Below are 9168 nucleotides of genomic sequence, written 5' to 3'. Positions count from 1 at the left end.
ATAAACTGATGGATTCTGGAGTTTAAGGTCGTGTCGTTGAGTTAACAAACTAAAGAAAACTGCAGAATACTTAATAATTTAAGCATCACATTGGTTTCAACCTCCTAGAACCGTCTAATAGATAAACAGAGAAATGAACGACCAGACAATCTGTCATGGAAATGAAAACATGAATTAAAATGTGTAAATGCTTTTCACAAACTGCAGGTAACAAAATAAGTTGCTCGCTTCTTGCATTAAACTTGAAACTGCAGCACGTTTTGAGTACAGTACTTTTCTTTTTTTTGTTTCTACACATTCCACTGCGCCTCCCAACACGAGCATGGTAAGGCCGGAAACAAAACTTAAGACAATTATTAGACTTTCACCTCGTCGTTGACGCCACTGTTCACCACATGCTAGTTTTTAAAAAAATAATAAAATAGATCAAACCAAAACCCACTGCATGAATAAATAATATACCTAAAGTAGGATGAATTAAATATGTCAATAGAAAATAAAGTTTGGTAGGGTTGGGCTCAAACACAACAGCATCTGATTTTTAAAGGGTAAAAACTCGCTGCAGTTTTAGATCTAAAATGCAATCTAAGATAGTGTTTTTGTGTATAAAGAGTTAAATCAATTCAGATTAAGTACCTGAAAGATTCACAATATTTTATGTCTTTTCAGTCCAGTCAGTTATGCATGTGTGATTAAAAATGACAAAGTGCTTCTTTACACGGAAAATAAAATAAATAAAAACATTCTATTTAATCTAATTTTTGGTATCCCATCCATTAGAAACGGGCCTCTGATCAGCAGCTACATCCAAAAACACGAGTAAAACTTCACAACAAGGGTCCCTTTATTAACAATACTTAGTATGGGGTGCCATTTGTGAAGTTGGATAGTTGTATTTTGGGTTATTTAACCTATCATAAGAGAAACAAAATGGGAGTTAATTTTTCAGTCTTATTTTAATCATGTTTTTCATACATTTATAAATGTTAAAGAGCCCAGCCACGTATTTAGTTAGCAAGCTAAACATTTAATTTAAAGTTAAATATTTTACAAACAAAATATTAAGATCTGACTTAAATATTTAGTTTAAACATTTAGTTAGAAAAATATTTATTTTATAATCTGGAGCTAAATATTTAGTTTTCAAGCTAAATATTTAGCTTCAAATTAAATATTTTCCAAAATAAATATTTACATACCAGCAAAATATTTGTTTTGGGGGTAAACCTACATATTAATTTTGCAAACAAAATGTTTAGCTTCAAAATAAATATTTACTCTGGATATCCAATATCCAATATCGATATAAACCAATACCGATGTAGGCTGTGTCCCCTCATGCTGTTAGGACAGCATATGTTTACTAAACAGGGCAATTTCTATTTCACAAGTTGTCCTAATTAAACAAAAATATCTCAATAACTTTACCTCAGATCTGTCATGTTGACAGAAAAGGTTTTGAGAGAGAGAGTAGCTGAAGAGTTTGATATGTAATATATGCATGGTATGTAAAATGTACTTTTTAAACTCAAATTAAACTTAATAAAAAATTTAGATACCCAAAAAAGTACCATTCATGTACAATATCGAAAGCGAGGAATTAAAGTATATAGTAAATATTTAGCTCCAAATTAACTATTTTCAAAGTAATTATTGAGATCCCAGCTCAATATTTACTTTGGATCTAAATATTTAGTTTTCAAAATCAATATGTAGGTTTAGCCCCAAAATAAGTATTTTGCTTAGATCTAAATATTTATTTAGAAAAATAAATATTTAATTTGGAGCTAAGTATTAAGCTTGTAAACTAAATATTTAACTCCAAATTGAATATTTTGTAAATTAAATATTTGTTACAAACTAAATATTTAGGTCCAACCTAAAAATTTAGTTTGTAAAATAAATATTTAACTCTAAATTAAATACTTAGCTTGCTGACTAAATATTTAGATTTTATAATTGTATGATTAGCATGGTGAAAAAAGACTTAAAAATGAATTCCCATTTTTTCTCTCAAGATAAGCTAAATAACCCAAAATACTGCTGTTAAATTATGACTTTACAAATGCCCCCCATATACTTAGTGCATTATTAAGCATTAATAAATAAAGGGTCCCCTCATTAACATTTATTAACTATTAAGTCTCCTTAAAGTTGGGACAAAGGGTTGGGGGTAGGGTGTCTGCTTAGTAATGCATTAAATAATATGATTAAGCAGTCGTTAATACTGTATTTAAGAGTTTAATAATGCACTAATGTTAATAAAGGGATCTTTATTGTAAAGTGTTACCAAAACATGTCCTGCTGAACTAAAATAAACTTTAAAATCTGCAAAACTTGATTTTTTTTGGCTATATTTTTAAATAGCCAAAGATGATTGACCACTTTGTTTATTGCAGCTTAACAGCGACTGATTCTCCACCAGCGGAGGTTAGATGTAATGGTTTAGGTTGCTGAATTCATAAACATGCTGGTGTGACTGGACCTTAAGAAGATGGTAGACTTTAAGTGTTCCAGCCTCTTTACCACTGACCCAGCCACAAAATAAACAAATCTACGCAGCTCCTCTCTTTTGCATTGAATGCAAACGATAAACATCTGTGCTTGAAGCGTCCACTGAGACATGCTGCAGTAAAAAAAAAAAAAAAAAAACTTAAACATGGAGTGAAATGAAAAGATTATACTAGTAGTCGGTTTTCTCTTCGCTTTTCTCCAGCGGGGGCGTGTCCTGAGGCAGCTGTTCAGGTGTTTCATTGCTCTGATTGGTGGCCTCTGTGGTTTGTGGCTCCACTTCATTTGAGTGCCCCTGCAGCGGCAGGGGTGTGTCCTGAGGCAGCTGTTTGGGCGTTTCTTTGCTCTGATTGGTGGCCTCTGTGGTTTGTGGTTCTGCTTCAGCTGAGGGCTCCTGCAGCAGCGGCGGCGGTGGCTCTGCGGTGTGCGTGCAGTTGATTGGTGCGAGCACTATGGGAGGCTGCAAGGAGCAGAAAGTAAAAAGTGTGTGAAATGGTTGAAATGTGATTAAACCAAAAAAAATATGAAGACAACACAGAAGATCTGAAGGTAACAAACAGGCGGTTACAGTAATTCCTCTGTTGCATTTCAAGACAGGTTTGAGTTTTGTGCGCTGATGTCAGAGGCATTGCTGTATGCATGGACACAGAAGTCCATGAAAAGCTTTTTCTAAGGAAAGCCCACAGAACTGGATTATGATCGCTAATTTATTGCAGAAATAAAAGATTCACTCTTGAGGGAATAATGACAGGAAAGAGATTAAAAGATGTTTTAATGGTCAAGCGTAAGCCCAGATGGAATACCTGCAGTGACATTCACAGACAGCAAAGCCACAGTAAAATAAGGTGCAGCAATGGAGGGGGGCAATAAAAACAGTTGAAATGGATGAAATTATATAAAAGGGCTTACTCAACTTTATCTTCTACTTCACTCTGCATGTTTTTTTAAACGCTAAATAGTTTTATTGTCTTTTTTAAAGTCTTTTTTTTTTGTTCCTCCACAGCAGGCAGTCATATCAAACTGGTATTCACCACAAATCCACTTCCAGTCCAGAACTGGGGCAACTCTCTGCGCCACAGTGCTACAGCAAGGCTGGTGAGCAGAGTGCAAGGCACCAGGTAGAGCAGGGCAGGCTGGCCCATCTGCATCACAGCCAGGGCCACGAAGGTGATCAGCAGGCCGATGCCATACGCTGACGGGGGAGGAGGGACAAAAAACAGGAAACGAGTCAGAATCGCAAAACGCGTAAAAAAAAAACAGAAGCTTTGACTCATTAGAGCCACTTAGCCTGAAGATTTCTCAGCCTCAAAACTGTCAACAAGCAAACAGTCAAACGGTGAATTTGCTCTCTGCTTAAGAAATTTTCTTTCAATTTCTTGGTAAAGAATACTGAAAGCAGGAGTTTGCATGTTTCTCATCTGCAGATATTAGAGATTCAACCTCAAGCTGTTGAGTTTTTGGCATTTTAATTCTACTTAGATTGTTTAGAGCTCTTACCGATCGTACAGGCCATGAAGTAGATCCTGGAGGATTGTGTTAAAATGTCAAACCGATGACAGTACACAACGAGCAGGCCTGAGACAGAAAAATAGAAACACCCGAGTCTCTTTCTACAAACCTAATTATTAACTTAATTTGAAGGAAGAGCTAATAAAAAGACGCACCTGGTACTAGGATGTCTCCAAATCCCAGCAGGGAGAAGGGTCGGTCACAAAGGGCCAGGGGGGAGGAGTTTAACCTCGGCACTTTGAGCACCATAGGGAGCTGAAGACACACAAGTATCAGCGTCACCGGAGCTGCTTTTCTTCTGAAAATGCCAGAATATTTAGACCAGACTCACCTTTTCGTGCGGGGCGGAGTCCGACGGTCCAGCTGCTACCTCCACCATTATACTCTCCCCGCTCTGGGAACGGTAAAGATTAGAATTATAAGAAACCAAAGCAGAATCTGTGGATGTTTACCAGCCCGTGAGACCCTACCGTTGTAAAGAAGGGTGTGATAAACACAAAGAAAACGTCGTAAACAAACAGAACCGTCAGAAGTAAAGTGCAAGCCTGAAGGAGATAAAAGAAAACCTCAGTTTAAAGTTTGCTGATTGACATCCAAAACATTTGAAAACTGAGTTTTTCTACACCTTGAATGTGGGCAGCCGGACTGTTTTGAGCATGTAGAGACAGAAGGCGATCCCCAGGGCGTCCTGCAACACCCACGCCCACCTGGATCGCACAAAACGAGAACATTTGTCAGCCAAATCTGTTGGTGCCCTGACGTGTCTCTGCACTCACGCAGGGATGTGTGCATCCGGCAAATCAAATTCCTTTTAGATCGGTCCACAATCTAAAAGGAAACGTCTGTAAACTCACTGGTCCTCGTTACGAAACACCATCCACACGATGCTGATGCTGATGCAGAGCGCCGACAGCAGCAACATGCGGATCTGTGGTCGCTTGTGCAGGTAAGGAAGGTTGTTCTCTGGGATCCTGTTGGTAAAACAGCTTCAGCTAATAACTACTGATCAATCTGCAAATGCTCTTGTACATTATCCACAAACAGAACTCCTGCATTCAGTATTTAATGGTTTAATAGCAGTTTAACGCTCCAAAACTCCTGATGAAGTTGCTCCTAGCGACATGAGGAAGTCCCACCTGCACTTGCAGAAGGGAATTCTCCTAACGAAAGGCCACAGGCAGCTGTGGAGGCCGATGGAGGAAGCCATGCAGAAGATCGCGATGACCCAAATGGCTGAATGACACAAAAGAAGAAAACGGGTTATTTTATACCACAATGTGACATACTGATCATAATCTCCAAGTTTGTGAAAACATTTGTTTCTGTGCAGGGTTCCCCCTGGGTTCCTCGTACCCAGGTAGTCGTAGAAAAAGTAGAGGAGCACCAGCATGCTGCAGCACATGACCACAAACACACAGATCATGACAGGTGTGACGTCCACCGTCTCCTCGTCCTGCTTCTCGGCGCCGTCGTCCCGCTTATGCTTCATGTAGCGTCTGCAAGAGGAGAAACGGAGGAGACGATCGTAACGAGCACCACTTCTGCGCGGTTTATTTACCACCAATCGGATCGCATCAACCTCACTCTGAAACTCTTGTTTCCAATCTGTTATTTATTTGCCTGTTGGGGCTTTTTGCATCAGAGACCCCTTCAAAACTTCCCCACAGTCACCTTGGCAACACCATCAGAAAGGAAAGAGTCAGACTGGCGAGTCACTCGTCTGGCCTCTAATAAACAACACTGCCCTTTAGCCGAGAAGGTGCTATTTAATGTAAGCTGCTTTCTTTAGCGGTTGGAAAACTAATTTCCTCTGATGAAATTTAACTCGGAGCTAATATTAGTAGCTGGGATTTAAAACATGAGGCAAAACGAGGTTTTCCATTCATCCACGTGCAGCTTTATGGGTGCTCAAATCTCTCATTTGACATTTTTTAAATAAATATTGACTTACTTCTTGCTGTCTCTGCTGCCGGCCCAGTAGCCTCCTACAGCCACAGTCCCCACAGCCATGAGGAAGATTATCACCATGTTATAATCCAGCACAGGCTCATTGGGTGCGTACATGGCAACAAGCCTTCCTTTTCCAAAACTCTGTTAAAAGTTAAAAATGTTGACATTATTCTTGGGATACTAATTTGAATTAAGCAGAAAAAGAGCAAGAAAGAAGGAACACTACTGAGCATGCTCACCTTGCTGATGTCCAACATGTCTGTATAGCTCAGCAGTGCTACAGGAATGTCAATCTCCTCATACTGAGTTTTATTTCCTGCTGGTGGAGTCTAAAAACGACACGTTTTCTCTATTGAGATGAACAACAATCTGCTGAGTAATAATCCACACTGGGTAAATATGGATTTCTCACCAGTCGATCCTTGCTGACGATGAGTAGGCCCTTGGCGCCGTTAATCTGGGCCAGGCGAACCTTTTCATAGAAAGTGCAGTTGCCCCTCATCACCATGGGGATGCGGTTCGGGAAGCCTCCCTCTGGGACGTCGGAAGGTGAGCACAGGACCGAAGTTGTCAGGTCGTAGATCTGAAGACGTGACTGCAAGAAAAATGTTTGTAGATTAAAAAAAAAGGTTTTATTTGTAAATAAAGTAAAAAATGAAATGAAAAAAAAGCAAGTCCCCTCCAAATCAACTTTTTTTTCTTGATGAACTATATAATGTCTAACTCGTGTACTCAATTTGGCAGTTTAGTGCATCTTAGTTAAAATTTAAATATTCTGCCTAAAACTGTCAATGTTAAGCCCTCTTCAGGTAAAAACTCGGCACTATATTTTAATTTATATCCTGCCATCGCTATTGGCTAACAGGTACACTGTGCTGGTACATTATGATGTCACAATGTCACAAGCCTGTGTATGCAAGACTGGTAGGGGTGACTTGCTCTTTAAATGTGATCTAAAATATGACATTTCTGCATTTATTTCACATTTCTCTTCTGTAGCCAATATTTTGTGTCACATGCTTAAGAGTGATCCTTGTGTGTGTTTCACAAATTTAAATCCCATTTATTAAACAAATACTGTGAATTTAAATGAAACTGTTTATTTTTAATAAATTGTAAATATTAAAAATGTGTTAGAGCATTTTTCCCCAATAGTTGTCCACACTTTAAAAGACCTTTAAAAGGCTGTTAGTTACTTACTGCCTTGTTGAGGTCCTGAGGTAAACGTGCCCACTGGGAGTTGAAGAATATGCAGTAATCCTTCCCTTTACTCTTGCCCTTATCACTGAAATGGGCCATGCCATACTCTCCCACCACCTGCCAGGATAAGAACAATAATCACATCAAACTACTTCAAATATTAAACATTTTTGCAGTTAGGCAGCATCACAGCCTCCAAAGCAATGCCAAAATGACTCAATATCTAGCCAATAAATCAATGTTAAGGTTTAGAGAAGACCTGGAGGACATTCTTCTTTGTCAAATGAGATAATTTCCAGTGGATCATTTAAAAAAGACACAACGACCCAAGGAAAATCACTTTAGGTAATGATTTGTTTATTTATGTTAGAGGAGAGAATGATCACCTGTTAAAAATGACTATCCCATTCCCATCCTTGGTTAAATGAGTTTTTAAGTGTTTTGGGGGTCAGAGGAGCAGCTGCCCTTTAATTAATCCAAGGCACATTGTGGAGCATGGTCTAATACCTCTGGCTTCGTTTTCTAAGTCTGTCCTAATCAGTGAATCAGCAAAAATCCTTCATAAATGTCATACCCACGACTTGATGTGTGGGTGATATCCGCAAGCTAATAGTCATAGCATTTTAGGCTAATGCCGAATAGAACGGGTGGAAAATACCTATTCGTACTTGTCACCTACCGATTGCAATGACAGGCTCACATGCAAAGAAACAGTTTTCGATTCAATACAGGCGATCGCTCTCACCTTCTGGATAAAAAATGCGGCCCAAATCAGTGTTTCGGGGACCCTCATATTGCTAGCTTGTTGTTTCTTCCCCCCATCAACCAACCAACCGATCAGAATGAGCATTCAGCAGCTGTAATCTTAAACCGCACCCATTTTCATTTTAGAGTGTTTTTCATTGGCTGATTTTCTATAAGGTTAAAGAGCGCCATTATGATTGGTTCAAGTAAACGTCAGTCAAACTCGCTTTTTCTTCTGTTTAAAGCTAATAAAAGGACACATAATACAGAAGTGTTACTGAGCACACACTCAATGTAGCTCTGAAGTTTGAGATTGTTACACCACAATAAAAAGTAATAATATTATTATTATATAAAAATACTTACGACATGTATGTGTACATCCCTGGTGGTCTAGTGGTTAGGATTCGGCGCTCTCACCGCCGCGGCCCGGGTTCGATTCCCGGTCAGGGAACATGTTTTTGTCCCTAATCCTTTAGATTTTTTGGAAACAACGTAAATGAGTAAAATGAAAACTGCTGTCAATACAATCAACGTATTTAAACCTTAACCCCAAGCCTTCCTTTTTCATTTCCAAGTGAAACACATCTAATTGACTGAAAAGTTAAATCACTGCTTTGCAACGTCATCAGTCCAGAATTAACCAAGTAAGTTTGTTCAGAAATGTTTACAAACTTCGTTTAAAACACATAATTTTAAAAATGCATTGTGTTTTTTAAGATTTTCTTGATTTCCATAAAACCTTCAAAGTATTTCAACCCAAAACCTCCCTTTTATTTTCCAAGTCTAAACTGAATCCAATTTTCTGAAAGTTACATTTGGACAAGTTGGCTTTTTACAGGACGGATACGGAGATAGAAATGGATCCAAAAACCTTTTAGAGCTAGAGCATAAGGAAAACCAAAGCCGCAACATATGTCTTGTAATTTCCTAATTTTTGTTGTTGTAATGTCACTAAATCACCACCAGAAAGCGACAGATGTCCAGCTGCAGCGTTAAAATATCAAAAAGAGAGAGAAGTTGTAGTAGTATGACCCGATTGTAGTACCTATTTTAAAGGTGATGATTCTGATCTGGTATGTACAGTCTATGGTATGGACCAATAAGTATCCTTCCTGTTATGTCCAATATTATAGAAGAGTTAGTGACTGAACATTTGTATTCTTTTATTTTATTTTATTTTATTTTTAACCAAAAAATAAAAAGGTGTTAAAATGGTTCCAGCAAAGAGGAAACGTGTTCAAAGGGAGACAG

The 9168-nt window shown here is 38.4% G+C and overlaps 1 protein-coding gene and 1 non-coding gene across 4 annotated transcripts; one reads left to right on the top strand and one right to left on the bottom strand.

Annotated features, from left to right (window-relative positions):
• Positions 1 to 2536: 2536 nt before the first annotated feature.
• On the bottom strand, positions 2537 to 8035 carry sppl2 (signal peptide peptidase-like 2). 3 transcript variants are annotated; one of them, XM_015956338.3, is made up of 15 exons: positions 7916 to 8035; positions 7171 to 7287; positions 6383 to 6565; positions 6210 to 6299; positions 5972 to 6111; positions 5374 to 5516; positions 5157 to 5253; positions 4875 to 4991; positions 4646 to 4727; positions 4491 to 4565; positions 4352 to 4414; positions 4176 to 4275; positions 4009 to 4086; positions 3543 to 3703; positions 2537 to 2971 (listed from the first exon to the last, which is right to left on the bottom strand). In XM_015956338.3, exons 1-15 carry the CDS (start codon positions 8018 to 8020, stop codon positions 2684 to 2686), a joined length of 1839 nt encoding a protein of 612 aa, XP_015811824.1. In that variant the 5' UTR covers positions 8021 to 8035; the 3' UTR covers positions 2537 to 2683. The 3 variants fall into 3 exon arrangements, 1 of the variants encoding a protein (XP_015811824.1); XR_008563537.2 differs by having other exon boundaries at positions 2832 to 2971; positions 3426 to 3703; XR_011515477.1 differs by having other exon boundaries at positions 2864 to 2971; positions 3421 to 3703.
• Positions 8036 to 8296: 261 nt separating this feature from the next.
• Positions 8297 to 8368, top strand: trnae-cuc (transfer RNA glutamic acid (anticodon CUC)). The gene has a single exon. It is a non-coding gene; the product is annotated as a tRNA-Glu (tRNA).
• Positions 8369 to 9168: the final 800 nt, after the last annotated feature.

This window comes from Nothobranchius furzeri, chromosome 11, assembly GCF_043380555.1.
Source record: "Nothobranchius furzeri strain GRZ-AD chromosome 11, NfurGRZ-RIMD1, whole genome shotgun sequence".
In the NCBI taxonomy this organism is placed as follows: Eukaryota; Metazoa; Chordata; class Actinopteri; order Cyprinodontiformes; family Nothobranchiidae; genus Nothobranchius; species Nothobranchius furzeri.
This window is presented reverse-complemented; position numbering and strand designations above follow the sequence as displayed.